The 17,367-nt window shown below is 48.1% G+C and overlaps 1 protein-coding gene across 3 annotated transcripts in view; it reads left to right on the top strand.

The window, feature by feature from the left end:
* Nucleotides 1–8,740, top strand: part of LOC132333699 (gamma-aminobutyric acid receptor subunit beta-4) — a 55,207-nt gene extending 46,467 nt beyond the window's left edge. For 2 of the 3 annotated variants that reach the window (XM_059859052.1, XM_059859053.1), the window contains exons 5-8: nt 1,631–1,768; nt 3,249–3,401; nt 6,045–6,301; nt 8,219–8,740. In XM_059859052.1, the coding sequence (XP_059715035.1) occupies nt 1,631–1,768; nt 3,249–3,401; nt 6,045–6,301; nt 8,219–8,596 (926 nt within the window). In that variant the 3' untranslated portion in view covers nt 8,597–8,740. The remainder of the gene's footprint in view (nt 1–1,630; nt 1,769–3,248; nt 3,402–6,044; nt 6,302–8,218) is intronic. The other variant, XM_059859055.1, reaches the window with a different exon arrangement.
* The last annotated feature ends 8,627 nt before the right edge of the window (nt 8,741–17,367 follow it).

Here is a 17,367-nt window from a genome sequence, read left to right as displayed (position 1 = left end):
TGTGCAGAGAGCTGGTGTGTGAGGAGGATGATAACCGAGGGTCCTGAAACCCTGTGGGCTCAAAGGTGTGAGGGTTTACCACTCTGGGAGCAGGAACATGCCAGCTGGGGGAGGAGGAGGAGCCCTGGCTTAGCTGATTTACATCAGAAGCAGATGTGGCATGGCATTTGGAAGATTGGGTTTGTATTTTGGCACCCATGAATAGGCACAGTAACGAGTGAGAGCGCAGGATGTGGGCTTGGAGACTGCACAGTCATCAAATAATTCTGTTTGGGAGGACACCTCGGGGTGTCTCTAGTCCAGCCTGCAGCTCAAAGCAGGGTCAGCTGTGAGATCAGAGCAGACTGCTGAGCCCTTTGTCCACTCAGCAGCTTCAGGATGACACTGTCCTCGAAGGTTCATCTCTGATCTGGGGTAACCCTTAGCCCCCAAAGAAGAATTTCTCCTTGGTGCTGCATTCAACAGCTCCTCATTGCCCTGGTGCCAGGTGCTGGCTGTGGTGGCACTCACCTGAGTGGCTGTGAGCCTGGCATGGCCTGTGCTGCCAGGCTGGGTGGCCAAGGCAGGCTGTGCTCCAGTGCAGGTGTGAACACGAGCTGTCTGTGGACAGCTCATGCTCTGAAGGCAGCCTTGCCCCGAGCTGCACCAAAGCCTGGCCATTTCTTACTGCTCCCAGGAAGCTTTACTGAGAATCTGAGGCCACCCTCGTGCAGCTACAGCCAAGGGGCTTCAAAACACACAAGTGATTTTCAAGTTGTGATGAATCCTTGCCCCAAGGACAGGGCAGGGCAAGGATTGAGTCCAAGGCTGTGGACATGGCGCTGCGGGGTGAGGGGTTTCATGGTTTCATCCCCTGGCCCTCATTCCCCACAAGTCCAGAGCACTTGGGGGTCACATTTGCAGCCCATGCAGCCCTGTCTGCCACGTATGTTTTGGGGTTAAAGCAAGAAGCTTGGCTGAGTTGGCAAACCCATGGCCCTGAAATGCAAGGGATGACTATTTGAGTCTGGCTCCCCTTCCTCTCTTCTCTCATTACTGCTCTTCTCAGCCAGCACTTGGTAAAACAGCCCCCAGCCTCAGAGACTGCTCACTTGGATCTGAATTTTGACTGAGAAGACTTAGAAAAAGGAGGTGCTCTGATCTTCAAACTTTTTTTCAACTGCTGCTGTAGATCTTCTCCTCTCTGGGAATTTTTAATACTGAGCTGCCCTGTTTCCCCAGTCCCACCAGTCTGCACTGTGTGGTCTCCCCCTCCTGGTAAAAGCAGGCAGTTTTTAAAAAGCAAAATGCTGTGTTTGGTGCATTGGACAGAGGCTCTTTGTGCACAAGTCCCTGTTGTGTCAGCCATGGAGAGATCACATTGTGCAAGTCAAGGCTGGATGGGCCACGCCTCACCCTTGCTCTGAATTCTAGCCAGAAGTGGGAGTTTTCTGGCCAATTTTTCCTCTTCCCCTGGGGACAGCATTGCCAAGCTCAGCTGAAGAAGGAAAGTACATCAGCAGGGAGAGGCTAGGCTTGGTGTGGGCTTTCTTTTGGATCCTTTTTTCCAGATCCCTTTAGTGCAAATGGAGCCGTCCTCTGGTCCAGCCTGTCAGCTCAGCTCTCCCTGTGTGCTCCTTCCTCCCTGCAGATGGTTACACCGTGGATGACATTGTCTTCTTCTGGCAAGGGAATGACTCTGCTGTCACGGGGATGGAGGTGCTGGAGCTGCCCCAGTTCACCATCATCGAGCAGAGGCTGGTCAGCAGGGAAGTGGTCTTCACCACTGGTGAGTCTCTGGTGAAGGGATGCATGGAATGGGCAAACCTGCTGCTGATCAGTTGGTCTGAATCCCTCTGATTCACGTGCTGGGGCACTAACTTAGGATCTAGGCTTCACCTTGGGGTTCCTCTAAAAAAAAAGGGTCTTCTGCACCCACCAGCCTTGATTTTTTTTCTTTTTTTTTCCTTCCTTACTTTTTTTTTTTTTTTTTTTTTTTTTTTTTTTTTTTTTTTTTTTTTTTGTCTGCTTCTCTTCAAAGATTTTCAGGATTATTTTCCCTGCTGCAATTTTTCCCATTTTTAGTCAAAGTAATGAGTGAGCTCAGAACTTCTTCAGAAGGTTCTCAGCCTTCATCTGATTTTTATGTGGTTACATCTGGGTCTCAAAGCCAATGTAGGTGCAATAGTAAGGAGAAAATATATCCAATGAGGAGCAAGTGGGCTATGAAATGATGCAAACCCATCTGTACATGGCAATAAAAAGGTTTGGAGAGAACACCTGGGACAATTCAGATGCTGCCAACTGGAAAGTTGGAGGGGGGTGGATTTTTGGTTGCTGGTCTGAGGTGGAGTTCACTGCCAAAACAGCACAGCACACACCTGTCAAAAAAAGACTGGTGAAATATTGAGTTCAAGCCATACAAGTGGCACATGGTGGTGAGAGAACAATACCTCCTTTTTCCCAGTCTACATCCTTGATTGTTGAAAACTGCTGTTCTCTTGTTACTTTAGCTGCCAGCCAGGATTACACCCATATTTCAGGCTCCGCATTGCCTGAGGGACAGAGGTGGGCAGGAGAAATGATTTGGACTTTGTCTCACAGCAATGAAAGAGGCACTGCTTTGTCCCTGTCAAAATTAGCCTGCTCCAGTGGAAGGACTGTAAAAAGTACTTATTGTCCTCACTATCCTCATTAGGTTTGCTAAAAGATTAGGAGGAAGTTGCAACAACTTGAAAATAATAAAAAAGAGACCTTCAGATTAACTAACAGTACTCTATTTGCATATGAATTTGCCCAGTCTGACCATAACCCATTTTTAGAACAGCATGGGAAAAATATGATTCAGATCTTCATTGCTGTTTGGAGGCAGAGCTGGCACATGAAACATTGGAAAATCATCTCGTGGCACCCAAATATAGGGTTAAAGTCTCCTGTGTAAGCCTCCATCATATTGGCTGGCACCATAACAGCAATTCCAGCACTGAACAGCCATTCTCCCATGATGGCTGATATAATATAATAATGTCACTTATGTAGAGTTTCCTTTCTTCTTAATACTCTGGGGCAACTGAGCAGATTCTGAAGGGACCCCTTGCAAAAGCTGGCCAGTTTGCAAAACCAGCTGCAGAAACCAGGAGATTTCTCATTATTCCTGCTTCTTGAGAACTTTTTCCGAATAAAATTTCAATTCCTAACCTGAGGTCTTAGCACAAATCCAGCCTTGCCCTCCTCTCACACCACATCCTCCTTTGATGTCTCACTGGCAGGTTCGTATCTGCGCCTATCCCTGAGTTTCAGGATTAAGAGGAACATTGGTTACTTCATCCTGCAGACCTACATGCCCTCCATCCTCATCACCATCCTGTCCTGGGTCTCCTTCTGGATCAACTATGATGCTTCTGCTGCACGGGTGGCACTGGGTATGGACCTTTTTGTTGTATTTTGGAGGTGTTTTCTTGAGGGAGATCAGCTGTAACAAAGAAAATCCCTTTTCTTTATGAGGTAGCAATTAAGCAAGTCTGTCAAAGTTGTCATCCCAAATGGACATAATTTTTTTTTTCTGAGAAAAAACTTTAAATTTTCAGTCAGAAGAGTTACTTGTTTTGTTTTTGTTTATTAGTACTTCCCAAAGTGGAGTCTGTTTTATTTGAATCAGTAAAAGTCCTACCAAAAATTTCCTGGGTGTGAGTTTAAACTCTCTAAACCAAAATGCAGATGGTCACTGATTCTCAGGAATGTGGGACCCTGACATATCCTGAGTTCCTTCACTCTGGTTTGCACTGGTTTTCTTAAGAAGAGAAATCTGGGCCCCTCTTTGTCAACAGATGTGCCAGGAGTGGCCTGTTGCATGATTAATGCTGAGGCTGGACAGCCAAAAAGTTGTATGGGAATGATTACAAGATGAAAGAAAGAAAGGAAGGGGCATTACACGTTTTTCTGATAGCTCAGACCCCATACAGACACTGCAGAAAAAGATCTTCAAGGCCAAGGCAAATGTGGGACAGCAGTTAAAGTCCAAGCTCTTCTTTGGCACATGCTCCCCTAAATAGGAATGTTTTCCTATAAAAGGGGGAGAAAAATGAGGTCTTTTAAGCAACAGAAGGGAAGTGGGGGTGGATGGCAGATGAGGGTTTGGAAGGAGGAACAGAAGAAAGGGGGGATGGCTGGCATATGAGAATGGGGCTGTGCAACATGAGGGGAAGTTCCAGGGCAATAGGAGAGGAAAGAAGGAGCAGGGCTGGACCTGTGAGTGGGACAAGGCTCAGAGAGGCAGTGCAGCTCAGGTACAGGCTGGGTCTTACAGCAAAGCTTGGGGGCTTCAAGCAGCCTTAGGAGAAAGAGTTTGAGAAGACTCAGAGGAGGGGTGGGTTGTGCAAAGGTATAAAAAAGGTGATTTGGCTTTGCCTGCTTGGAGAGGCTGGAGCAGGGAGACAGGGAGGGAAAAAGAAGAACTTGGTAAATTAAAAGGGTAAGTTGCATTGACAGGAGCATGATCAGAGAGAGAAGAAAAAGAGATCATGGGAGACATTGTGGAAGCACAAGCAAGAGGGTGGAGGTGAGATGCACAGCTGTTGAGTTTCTGCTGACATCTGGACTCAAAGGAGAAGACAGAAAAAGAACGTTGTAGATCAGAACTGCAACAGTTGCCCCTATGCCCCTAAACTATTCCTGACAGTTCTCGACCTAACTTATCCATAAAAAGCTCCAAAAAAAGAAACTCCACAACCTCCTCTGGTCACTTTATCTCCAGATTTACCTGCTTGTACAGTCAAAGAGCTCCTCTTGCCCTAAGTCTCCATTGCAATTTGTTCACTTCTTGATGGAGACATGGAGAACATTCTATTCTCCCTTTCCTTGCCTCAGATTTCTGTATATTTAGACTATTGCCTAAATATAGACCATATTGTGCGTGTATATAAATATATCTCACTTTTGTTTACCAACTGAAGGCTAATAGTTCTTTCAGTCTTTTATCAGGAGTGACACCAAAGCACAGTGAGGGTGAAGGGGAAATAGGACAAGCAGAGGTCCAGGGTGCACAGAGAGCCATGACTGTAGAGGTGGGGCTGAAACTGCAGGAGGAAAATAAGGTCATGGAGATTATTAGGGCTGCCAACAGAGAGATGAGGAGGAAAAAAGGAGAAAAGAAGATCAGCAAGGTAGTAAGAACAGTTAGAGAACAGAGGAAGACTGGGTTGAAGGGGAAGAGTTACCACCCCCAAAAGAAATGTGAAGGCTCGTTGCCTTGTTTTTGGAGCTGGCAGAAGACTCTCAGAGAGGCAGGTCTGAGGCCACTCTGACAGTCCAGAGAAGGGAGGAGTTTAAGAAGAAGTTGAAGAAGAGGATTGAAGCTGTGAGAGTAATCAGAGTGAATCAGGCTTTTGGAACCGAGTAGATGAGGACAAAAGAGTTCACAACATGCTTATTTAGGATGCAAGAAATGTGAGGAGGCCTAAAAAGGAGAGTGTGAGAATCATGGGAGGAATGTGTCCAAGTGATAATTGATGTAATGAATGGTAAAGCTGGTGAGAGGAAGGTGGGAACTGATGGGGTCAAGGACAGAAGCCTACAAGGCAGGCAAAAAAAAAGAGAATGCCATGAAGAGGAAATCTCTTCACTCTTTCTCCAATTCATGGCATTGGAAAGACACAGCAGCTTATAAACTCATGGTGCCAAGGATGCTGAGGCATTCAGTAACACACACTAAAGCTGATGAGTTCATGAAGGAGACAAAAAGGAGGAGAAGAGGGTAAAAAAGAGAAAACCTGAATGTTTCCTACCACACTGAGAGAAGGAGGGAAGATCAGGCAGACTTAAAGAAACAGGGATGCTGATCCCCATCATGCTGATGATGTGCAGCTTTGACACTTTCTCCAACTGTCTGCTGCTAGATCATTTTCTGCAGCAATTTGTGGAGGGCATGTGGGCTTAGAATAACGACAGTGGCACTGCTCCCATCCCTCCTGAGGCTGCCCAGCTGGAAGGAGGGATGTGGGAGCTGAGAACAGCATTCCAGGAAACCATCCCACGTGGGTAACAGAGCACCTGCCCTCTCCTCACAGGGGTCACCACGGTGCTTACCATGACAACCATCAACACCCACCTGCGGGAGACTCTCCCCAAGATCCCCTACGTCAAGGCTATTGATGTTTATCTCATGGGCTGCTTCGTCTTCGTGTTCCTGGCCCTCCTGGAGTATGCTTTTGTCAATTACATATTCTTCGGGCGAGGGCCGCGGCAGCAGAAGAAGCAGAGCGAGCGCGTCAGCAAGGCCAACAACGAGCGCCACCGCTACGAGGAGAAGAGGGTGAGAGAGCAGGTTTGTCCTCTCCTTTCATTGTGGCAGGAGAATTCAGGCTCTCCACTGGGTGAGCTGCAGAGCAGCCTTTGTGCTCATCACGAGAGATGAGCCCTGGTTTCCCTTCTCTGGTGATTACTGGGAATTTTTCCGCCTTCATCATCCTCATCCCGTCGCATCAGAGCCCTCCTCTTGCGTGGAGCAGGTGTAGCCAAAAGTCCCTCTGTGGCTTTTGGTCCTCCTGTGTTGGCAGAAGGCACTTCCCCACTAAAAAATTTGCTGCAGGCACAGGTGGCTGCTCCTTCTACCCCAGCAGCAGAGGACAACCCTCAAATGCAGCTTGTTCAGAGCTCACAAATGACCTCATTAGAAGTATAGTCACCAAACTCTGGGGAAGAAAAAGAACTCCCCAACACCCTCTTTTAAGTATTAAAGGCATTACTTTTTTCTGGCCAGGATGTGCAGTGGAAATCATTCCAACCACATGTGATTCTTTACCAGAATTTTCACATATTTATATGTTTTAAAAAAACCCCAAAGAAATTTTCATTCTTTGGTTCTGAATTACACAATTCTTAGTATTTGATCTCGTATTGGTTATTGATTTCTTCAATGCTATTTTTGGTCCTTGTTCTTTGGCTCTCTTATCAATCTTTTCCCAGACTGGGAACCTGCCAGGGGTTTAATATCTGTTAATGTCTCTCTATCTCCTGTGTGTCTTCTGGCTGCTTCCAACCTGTGGATATTAATCTCTCAGAATCTAGGAATCTGCTGTTTGTTGATTGAGACCTCACCCAGTGAGACTCAAACCCTTGGTGAACAGAATCTTTTGAAGAGAAACCTCAATTTACACCCCCTTTTGGCAAAAGAGAACCAACCCCTGACTAAAGTTAATTTTTTATAAGTTATATCATTTCCAACAGTATTACTCCCCAGAAATCTGTTCAGAATCACCCCTAATGGTACACAGGACACCCAGTATTGTATTTGCTGGGAAATATCCCAATGAAGGCAGGAATGATGACTCTGACTCCATGTTCTCAGAAGGCTCATTTATTACTTTATAATGCTATATTATATTAAAGAATACTATACTATATTAAAGAATACAGAAAGGATGCTTGCTCAATGCTAAAAAGATAATAATGAAAACTCATAACTCTTTCCAGAGTCTCGACACAGCTTGGCCCTGACTGGCCAGAGTCAAAACAACTCACACCAGAATCCAGTTGTTAGGAAAATTAATCCACAAACACCAGAGGTTTATGTCCAGAAAGGAGACAGAGGAGTCCTTTTTTGGCTTTATTCAAATAAAGGGAGAGCCCATGGGGCATTCCCCTGGGATCTCCCCAATTTTTGGAGGATGCAGCCTCCTTTTTATCCCAATTTCCCAGTCACATATTCCCTCTCTCTTTCCCCATTGGCTGAGGTACTTGAGAGGTACAGACTTCCCAGAACTCCTGATACCAGAGATTCCCCTCTAATGTATAACCCTCCCTTTTAATTTTATTTCTTACAAAATTTAGGGGTTTTTCTTCCCCATTGCTTCTTTCATCTTTCAATGTCTAATTTCATTTATCAGCCAACCTAAAGTTTATTTGTAAAAGCAAATATCTTTTTCCATCCATCAATCAGTGGAACCCTTCCCATTGTTTCTTTTACCACCCAGTGCTGGTTTTATCTACCAGCAGACCCACAGCTGGTTTGGAAAGACAAATCTGCTATTCCTCTCACAATGAAACAATCACCTGTGGGTAAACAATCTCCAAACACATTCCAAAGGAGCAAAACACAGGAGAAGTAAATCAGATAAAAATAGTTTTTCTTTTTCTCTGAGGCTTCTCAGCTTCCCAGCAGAAATATCCTGGGCAAAGGGATTTTTTCAGAGAATGTGAATGCCACAACCCAGTGCCTCTGTGTCTGTGTTCCCCGTCCCAGGTTGACCCTTACGGTAACATCCTCCTCAGCACGCTGGAGATGAACAACGAGCTGCTGGCCACGGACATGATGAGCAGCGTGGGCGACTCTCGAAACTCTGTCATGTCCTTCGAAGGCTCAGGAATCCAGTTCCGCAAGCCGCTGGCCTCTCGGGATGGCTTTGGCCACCACCCGACCCTGGACCGCCACGTCCCTCTGAGCCACCACGCCGCCGCCCGCAACCGCGCCAACTGCCGCCTGCGCCGGCGGTCGTCCAAGCTGAAGCTCAAAATCCCAGACCTGACAGACGTCAGCACCATTGACAAGTGGTCACGGATCATTTTTCCAATCACTTTTGGATTCTTCAACCTTGTTTACTGGTTGTACTATGTAAATTGATGCCTGCGGCCTCTGAGAGAGATAATAGGGACAGACACTCAGACAATGACAACACAGGAGTGTTGTGGTCTTTTGGGTTTGGGTTTTACTCTTTACTATCATTGTCATTTATTCCTATGGTTCATTAGATTTATTCTAAGCTTACTCTTCTCTTTTCAGCACATGTAGAACCATGGAGTGTGGAGTGGGGGAAAGGGAGAGAAAGGTACGGGAGGGGGTTTGGTTTCAGGGAGGGATGTGTTTGTCTTGATTTTGGTTTCCTGCTGAAGGACTTACACCATTGTAAAAAAAAAAAAAAAAAAAGCAAACCAACAAAACCAACAAAAACAAAAAAAAAGGAAAGAAAAAAAAAGAAAAAAAGACAGGAAAAAAAAAAGAAAAAACACACAAAAAAACCCCAAAATTAAGAAAATTAAAAAAAAAAAAAAAAAAGAGGGGGGAGATTTAAAGAAATTGAGTCAAAAACTGGTGGGGGCGATAGGTTATCTTTGGCTGTGCTCACTAATGCTCTATCCTCACTTCCATTTCACTACTGAATTTCATCTTTCACTTTTCAGTCTTATTATATATTTTTTAATCTTTCTTCTATCACTGTTCTTAACCCCTTCATGTTTATTCTTTCATGGATTCATGAGGTGATGGGGTTTCATTCTCACGCTCTGAGATTTTTCTTTTCTTTTTCTCTCTCTCCCTCTCTCTTGCTTACAAGCCTAAAAGAGTCTTTTAAACCAACAAATAAAAAGAATATTTATTTTGGAAGAGCTGGGAAGGGAGGGGAAGACGAGGCAATTATTTGGGAGGGAAGGGGCAACGTGGGGTTTATGGGGGGGAGGAGGGAACTTATCAAAACCAAGGCACATTTGCAAGATGCCTTTTTCCACCTTCAGGAGTTTGCAAGCTGTTTTTCCTGTGTGAATGTGAGTGTGTGGAGCATCTGTGTGTGTGTGCGTGTGTGTGTGGACACGTGTGTCCATGGATGTGTGTGTGCAAGCATGTTTTCTGGGGAGGGGGGCTGGGGAGGGGGGTTTTGTAATATCTTTTGTAGAAAGAGAACACAGATGACATTTAACTGGCAGTGTGTTTGGGGGAGGGGGGAATAGCAGGGGTTTGTTTGCTCATTGCAGCTTCACCAGGTTGGAGGTCGGGGTCCCAGCTCCAGAGGCAGAGCTGGAGAGGCAGAGTGTGCAAATTGGCACTTGCTGAGGGAAGAGAGGGATTATGGGATCAGCAACAGGGCAGTGCTGCTGTTCACTGCTGGCATCTGATCTCGAGGAGACTAAGCTGGTTCAGTCCTCAGAGGAGGGGTTGTTCCTAGTTATCCCCACCCTGCATCTTCCTTACTGAGCCTGGAGAGAAAAGCAGTTGCAGGACTGTAAAAATTCAACCCTTTCCCCCCTCTCCCTGTTCCTTGTGCCAGACAGTGGATCTGCACTCCAGCCCTCTGAGTGACCATAGCCTGCATCAAGGCACAGGAAAGGCTGGATATCATTTAACTTTGTTATGTTTCAGGATGGAAAAAGTAGGGAAATGATAATGATATCCTTTCCTAAGAAGTCCAGGAGCAAATGGTGGGCTGGCAGCCTCTGGTCTGTGCTGCTTCTGCCAGGCTTCACTTTATGTCTGTTAAGATGTACAGAGTGTAGAAAAAAGCACCCTGTGCCCTTCCTTGCAGATGATGAAGCTGAGGATGAGGTGGGGTTCCATGGAGCATCATCCTGCTGGAAGATGATGGTCTCCAAAGGCTGGGCAGGGGGAAGGTTGCAGTGAAAATGCTGAGCTTGGTGCTTGTGGAAGCCCCTGAATCTCCAGGCATTCCTGAGGAAGGTACAGGAGGGGACCTTGGCCTTGGACAGCAAGGTCTGACTTTTCCAAAGGAGCCAGTGACTTCCAGGAAAATCACTGAATTATTGGCCACTTTGGCAATCACTACGATTGATAATCTCCCTGATAATATTAATATAAGCCATGAAAATGTTGAATTCACAAGTGCAAAACTGTAACCCTAGGGTCATTCTGCCATGCCTGGAGTAATGATGAGAACCTTGTTCTTACCTGATAGAGTTTTTTCGTGTCAGACCCATGGACACCCACATTGCCATTTAGTCAATCATTCTTTTATTTTCCTGCTAGCATTCTCCTCCCTTTCCCTTGATTCCCATTGCTTGGGAGAGCAGAGTGATCCTCTGAGACCAGGGAAACTCCTGCTTTCAGATGACCCTGATGCACATCTTTCATTCACTAATTTATATCTGTACAATACTATGAAAATGTGAATCACGCCAGGCCTGACCCAGTAACACTGAAGTCAGGGAAAGTTTTGCCTGGACTTGGCTGAAGCAGGATCAGGCCTCATCAGAGTAATTATTGTTATTTTTATATCAGTAACGTGTCTTATGCAGAATCTGAAGCATAAGAGCAGAGCATCCCCCCTTCCCCATATATTTGTCCCTCTCTCATGTTCATGCATGCACATGTTTGGGCCAGGCCTGCCTGGACTCACCAAGGCTTTAGCACAAATTGTTAAATCAGACTTAGATTCCCCCCTGCCCTGCAGAACAGTCTCCTGCTGGTTCCCCCATCCATGAGCAGTGCTGCTGGGGATGGGTTTCCCCAGACTGCTGCAGTTCATGGTCTGTATGGGTCTGTATAGGAATAAGAGTCTGGAGGATCAGGTAGTTCTGTCTACCTGATATGCAGGAATTTAAAGCTTGGCCAGCGGAGAAAGTTGCACTTCCTAGTGTGATTCTATTCAGAAATATCTTTTAAATGCTTTAATGGAAGTCATAAAGTTGTGCTTTATGACTGCAGCAGTAGAATGTCAGTGGATATCAGCATGGCATGGCTGCAGCTCCCACATGGAGACTGCTTATCAGCAGGTCCATTTTGCAAGGGGAGCCTAACCAGGTGATTGATGATTCAATAAAATACCTAAAAAATTACCCTTTATATATGTGATTGCAATGTAAAGGGTGGTCAGAAGGATAAAAGTGGAGAGAAAAAGAGGCAGTTATAAAAAGCCTAATAAGATTGGAGGGAAAACAAATGGCTGTGGGGTAAGAAATTCTGAAGCTGAGGAAAATGACTCAGGAACTCCAGGAATCTGACAGTTGTAGTAAAAGCCTGACAAATGTGTGGCATGAGTTAGGCACCTGAAAGCTGTCTGAGCTGGCCCCAAAGTCTGGCAGGGCCAGCAGCACACAGATGATGCAAACCCCAGGGATGCTCTGTGCTTCTAGGGTGCTGAGTCCCACACAGGGTGGGGTCCTGAGGGACCAGTGCCCTGCAGGTACAGCCTCCAGAAACTGGAGATCAGGCACAGGGAGGCTGTGTTTAATATTGGAGGCTTCAATCTAGGGCTGAGCCCAGTGACAATCCAAAAGCTTTCCAGGGATAAAAGCTCTGCTTAGCAGATTTCTTCTCCTGTTGGGAGTGGGAGCCAGACTCCTGTGCTGTGGCCTGTGTTCTCTGTTGGCTGGGCTCTCTTTCCTATCAGGAGTCATCTCAGTTTCTCTCTTTGAATGTTTCTAACTTGGTATTACCAGGTCGGTGTTACTCACAGAGTCAGTACATCCAGACTCCTGGACTTTTGGGTCCAGCACAATGATCTTTGCCAAAGAGTGTGTGCTCAGGACTGGTCACAGTTCAGGAGCTGCCTTACACTTGCTGGTGATGGGGCAGAGTGCTGGAGAACAACAGAGAGTCCTGGGAGTGGGATGAGGAATAGGAAATGGAAGGGAAGGATGCTGAAGGCCTTTAGGAATGCTCTGCTCACAAAGTGAGGTGGCACCTCTCTGTCCCCCCTCCACAGCTGCTGCCTCCACCCCTAAGGAAGGCAACAAACCCCTGTCTTGTTTTGAGGTCCAGCGACCCAGAAAGGACATAGAGAAGGCATTTTACTGATGCTCAAGGCTCAGAGGTTTCAAGCCATCACAAGCATGAGTGTTACCAGAAAGGTGGAGGGGATTTCCATGCTGCATCTGCTGCCCACTGCTGCCCTCCTCTTCTTCACAGAGGGCAAAGGGGGAAAAAGGGTTTGTGAGTGCTTTTCCAGAGTGGAGCTGCTTCTGGCTTTTGCTGCAGTGGTGCAGGAGGCAATGCTCAGGGCTTGGTTTGTGGGCAGGACTGCTGCTTGCTGGGTTGTGGTTTTTAGCATTTGAACATGAGGGGCGTTCTGGGCTGCCTGAGGGGGCCAGGCTGGGGGAGAATGTTTTGCACCTTTCCCATGTGTAACAGCCTAGGGAAGGCATGTGGAAGAGGAGAAGGAGGAGCAGAAATAGAAATGAAATCTCTCTCAGGACATACATGGCCAACACAACTCTATTGCTTCATTTTCTGATACTGTATAGTTCTGTCACTCAGGGACCTTCCGTGACTGGGACCTTGGGACTGTAACTCTGCCTGTCCCCTTCCTATCCCCCCTTTGCCTTGAGTGTTGAGAGAAGAAATGAGAGGAAGTGTAGAAGAGGGAAACGAGCCCTGCTGGCAAACCCCTGCTATTCCATGGGTGACAGAAAAGCTTTGGTTACTGAGGCAAAAGGAAGATGTAAACCTTTCTATTCATGGCTTTGAGCATAAACCAGCCACTAGTGTATATAGGATAAGTTGACAGTGCATGAAACAAACAGGACTGTAGGTTTTAAATGGCATCCAACTTTCTTGCATGCACATCTGACACCACGCCAGCAGCTTATGTCTTGCAAATAAGTAGGGAACCTGCCAAGGCTTGGCACTTCCTCTGTCCAATGGACAGCACATCCACTTCCCAGAAACAGAGCCAGGAAGGGAACTGATCTGGCCAGTCTGTTTGACCAGATCTGCTCCAGAGGGTCTGGCAGGAGGAGATACGGGGTGGGGAAGGGAGCTGGTTTTGTTCTCTTTGTTGTGGGGAGGAGGAAGAGGTTTAAATCTCTGAGCTGTTTTCAGACAGAAGAGAAGCCTCTGGAGCTGCAGACCAAAGGACAGTGGCTTTAGGGAAGGTGGTTACTGGAATCCTGATGGAGAGGATGGCTTGAGGAAAAGGTGCTCGGTGGGAGAGAGCTGTAACTTCAGAAGCAGAGCAAATAGGAGAGAGCTTTTGAAAATATAGGTGCAATACAGCAGGTTTGCAGGGGCTGGAGCACTGGGGACATCTCTGAGTCAGACAGGCTGGGTACAGCTGCAGGCAGCACTCCAGGAAGCCCAGCCATGGCAGCAGTCCCTGGTGGGCACAGCCTGTCCTGTCTGGGGGACAGGGAGGTCAGGAACAGGGGAAAGAGAGAGACTCAGGGTGCATGGCCATCAGCAGAGCCCGGTCCCTGGGGGCAGGGACAATCAGATGCATCCAGACAAAGTTGCAGGAGCTGGGCTGAGATGTGCAGGGGAGTGACCGCTGTGCCTGGCTGGGGCACGGCTGAGCCTGCCCTGGGGTCACACCAGAGACAACGAGGCAAGAAATGTCCTGCTGGTTACCAAATGCTTTCTGGGAGAGGAGACTGGCCTTACCAAGCAGGGCAGGATGTCTTTACAGTAGATGTGAAAGTTGGGATGGGTTTGGGTGAGAGATGTGAAACCAATGTGTTGGAAGCAGGACCTAACGCAGATGCTGGGAGGGAGGGAGGGAGGGAGGGAGGGAGGGAGGGTAGAAGGGTGGGAGGGAAGGGAGCAGAGACTGGGGAAGAGAAGATGTATATAGTGTTGGGTTTTATTTTTCATTTCCTTTTGTTCCTTTTTTTTTTTTAAAGAAAAAAAAAAGTTGTTGATTTCTAATGTCTTGATGTAAACCAAATAAAAATGGTTCTGTACATTCAGAAGTAAAGAACAGCTGAAAGGTGACAAGTACAATAAAGAAGCACTGACCTTCAGGCAACTATAACCATTTCCCCAGACTTTTCCCACAGGATTGGAGGGCAGACCTGTGCCTGTGCCTGCACAGAGGTGCTGGGATGGTGACCCTGGGGCTGGCTCCCTGATCCACCTGTGAGTGCAGCACAGAAGAGGTGGGCAGTAGAGGTGGAAGTGATGGTATGTAAGTAACTTTTCAGTGTTTGATCCCACCACCCCTGAGGCCAGGAGGAGGCTGTGTGCTAAATCCCAGCCTCTTGTGCACAGGGTCTCTTCCCAGAGCCAGCCTGCCCCATGCCTTACTGTGGTTGGAGCTGTAGTGAGGAGGGGAGGATGGGATCAGCTGTCCCTTGGATAAATGGGGTAATGCAGATGGAGCAAAGGCAGTGGGAGCCTGAACTGGAGTTGCCTGCCTTGTGTTTAGTGCTTTGGAAAAGCAGAGGACAGTCTTGCCTCCATGGGGCAGAAAGTGTGGCTTCCCTGCAGTGGGGCCAATAAATGTCCTGTTGTTTGTGTTATTGCAGCAAGACCAAAAGGAAAAAAACAAAGCAAACCAGCACTTTATGTGGAAGGCAGACCTAAGGGGAGTCTCAATCCTCTTAGGAAAGGCCATTCTTCAGCAGAAAGGCTGGAATGCATCATCATGGGACAGCCCCAGAGCCCCCATCAGCCCTTTCTGCTGCTGACCAGGCCACCAGGACCAGTGGGGAGCCAAGGGCAGGTGCTTTGCTGAGACAAAACCATGGGGACTTGTGTGAGCACGAGCTCCTGCACTGCACTGTGCTCTGCCACAAAGGGCAGCCCCTTGCTCCCAGAATCTGGGAGTGCCACCACAGACACAGTGGATCCACAGCACCCCAAAGCCCCCCAGTGGACCCACAGCACCCCAAAACTCCCCAATGGACCCACAGCACCCCAAAGCCCCCCTCCCCAGCCCCTTGCCATGGGCTGCCTGCTCCCATCTAAGATAGCCACAATTTGCCAGTGCCAGGGTTCTGCCAGGGGCAGAAAGCACTCAGTGAGTAATGCTGAAAATGTGTGTGACAAAGTGAGGAGAGGAGACTTGATAGACCCATTTATGATCCAGGGATGCACATTTTATCATTTGCACAGGCTGAGCTTGGCATTTATGCTGGCAGACTTTTCCCCCAGAAAGGATGAAACAGTGTAGTGGTGAGTAACGTTATTTTTGTGAAGGGGATGATAATTTCTCTTCCAGTATGTGTTTTAAACAGTGTTGGTTCGCCTTCTGTGAAGCCTAATGCCTCCCAGCTCTCAGTGCTCCAATGTGGGGAAGCACCAGAGTTAATTGGTTCACTTAATTAGATGCTGGTTCCACGGTTTTTTGGGAGCCTTGCTGGGTGTCTGATGGACGGTGTCCAGGCACAGAGACCAAAGATCTTTTCCCTGGCCCTCCCAGCCCTCTGGACATGCCTTGCCCAGCGTGTGCTCTGCTGGATGTGCCATCACGTGGCTCATGGTGCCCAGCCCTGCAGGGAGGATTTGGGGACCCATGGGCTGGGAGAAGCCAGGCCAGCAAGGAAGGAAACTGTGCTTGCCTTGGTTGTGGTGCTGATGGCCCTTGGGGCCTCAGGCCAGGGCAGTGGCCAGGTTTCCAGCAGCAGGAGCAGCCTGCCTCAGGTTAGCAGAGGCTTTTCTCTCTGTGGCTGGTCTCCTGCCTGCAGAGAAGAGAGCTGGCACTGCCCCTGCACTGACAGATGCTCTGCTCCACGCTGGGATGAACTTGCTCGTCTTGGCTCTGTCCCTAAGGGAGTCCTCTCATTTCACCTGTAGGGGATGGTGCCTCTGGCTGGGCTTTCCTCCCTCACCACCAACCCCTGGCTGGCCTGGAGCTCAGCAATGGCCACCCCCAGCCAGGCCAGAGGGTCTCAGTGCAGGGGCAAACAGGTAACTCCAGGTGCACAATACTGGGACATGTCAGGTGGGAGCCCAAGGTGCACCTTGTGAGAGAGCTGGGGCTGCCACAGCTGGTGATGCTTCAACCTCTGCTCCCCAGAAACAGTGTCCTACAGAACCTGACAGCCTGGGGACCACTGTGCTACCTGTCCCAGGGACAGCTGGGGACCCACGGGGGCTGTTTGGACAGGAAGAGTCTTCTGCCAGTGCAGGTTTCAGGCTTTTGTTAGAGATCTTGTCACCCTTGTGGCCCTTGAGTTTTGAGGCAGACAGAAGGAAGATGTGTCCCAGAGCCTCTCACAAGCAGAGACTGGGCACAAATCCCTGAGTTTCAGCCCCTGCCAAGGCTAGCAAGGTTAGCAAGGGACTTGGCAACCTTTCCCTCTCCCATTTCACTGGCACTGCAGCAAGAAAGGGATGGGCAAAGCAGAGATTAAACCCACACAGTCCCAGCCCAGCAAAGCCCCACGCCTTGCTCAAGTCTGAGCACAGGAGCAGACCTGACAACTGCACATCTCCTTGAAATCCTGCCTGGATCTGACAGCTTCACTGGGCTGGGGCCAGTGTGCTTGGCAGGCCAAAAGGGAGGATTCTGAGGGAGCAAACCCCTAGAAAGACTCAGCAGCTGTCACAGAGAAGGTTTCTGTTATCTGGGAGGATGAGCAGCTAGGTGCTGGAGGAGAAAATGGAAAAACTGAGGATAAAGGAAAGCCTCAGGAGCCACCCAGAAATATCCCAGCCTCTGGAATATGCACATGACCCTGGTGGCAGGGCTGTGGAGGGCTCTGTGGGGTGGGGTGTTTTACTTTTATTTTCTTTTCCTACTGCCGGGCACGTCATAATATTGTGTCTTTGTGTGAAATCCCATCCCCTGCCAAAAGAGAACCCAGCTCCTGGAGGGCAAACACCCTCTGCCAGTGTGCTCACTACAGGGATGGTGCACCAAAAAAGACATGAAAACAAGGCTGGGGCATCTTCCCAGGGAAAATCTGTTCCATTTCTGGCTCATCCTCTCCAGCTGCACCCACCCATCT

Source organism: Haemorhous mexicanus, chromosome 14 (genome assembly GCF_027477595.1).
Source record: "Haemorhous mexicanus isolate bHaeMex1 chromosome 14, bHaeMex1.pri, whole genome shotgun sequence".
NCBI classification, from domain to species: Eukaryota; Metazoa; Chordata; class Aves; order Passeriformes; family Fringillidae; genus Haemorhous; species Haemorhous mexicanus.
This window is presented reverse-complemented; position numbering and strand designations above follow the sequence as displayed.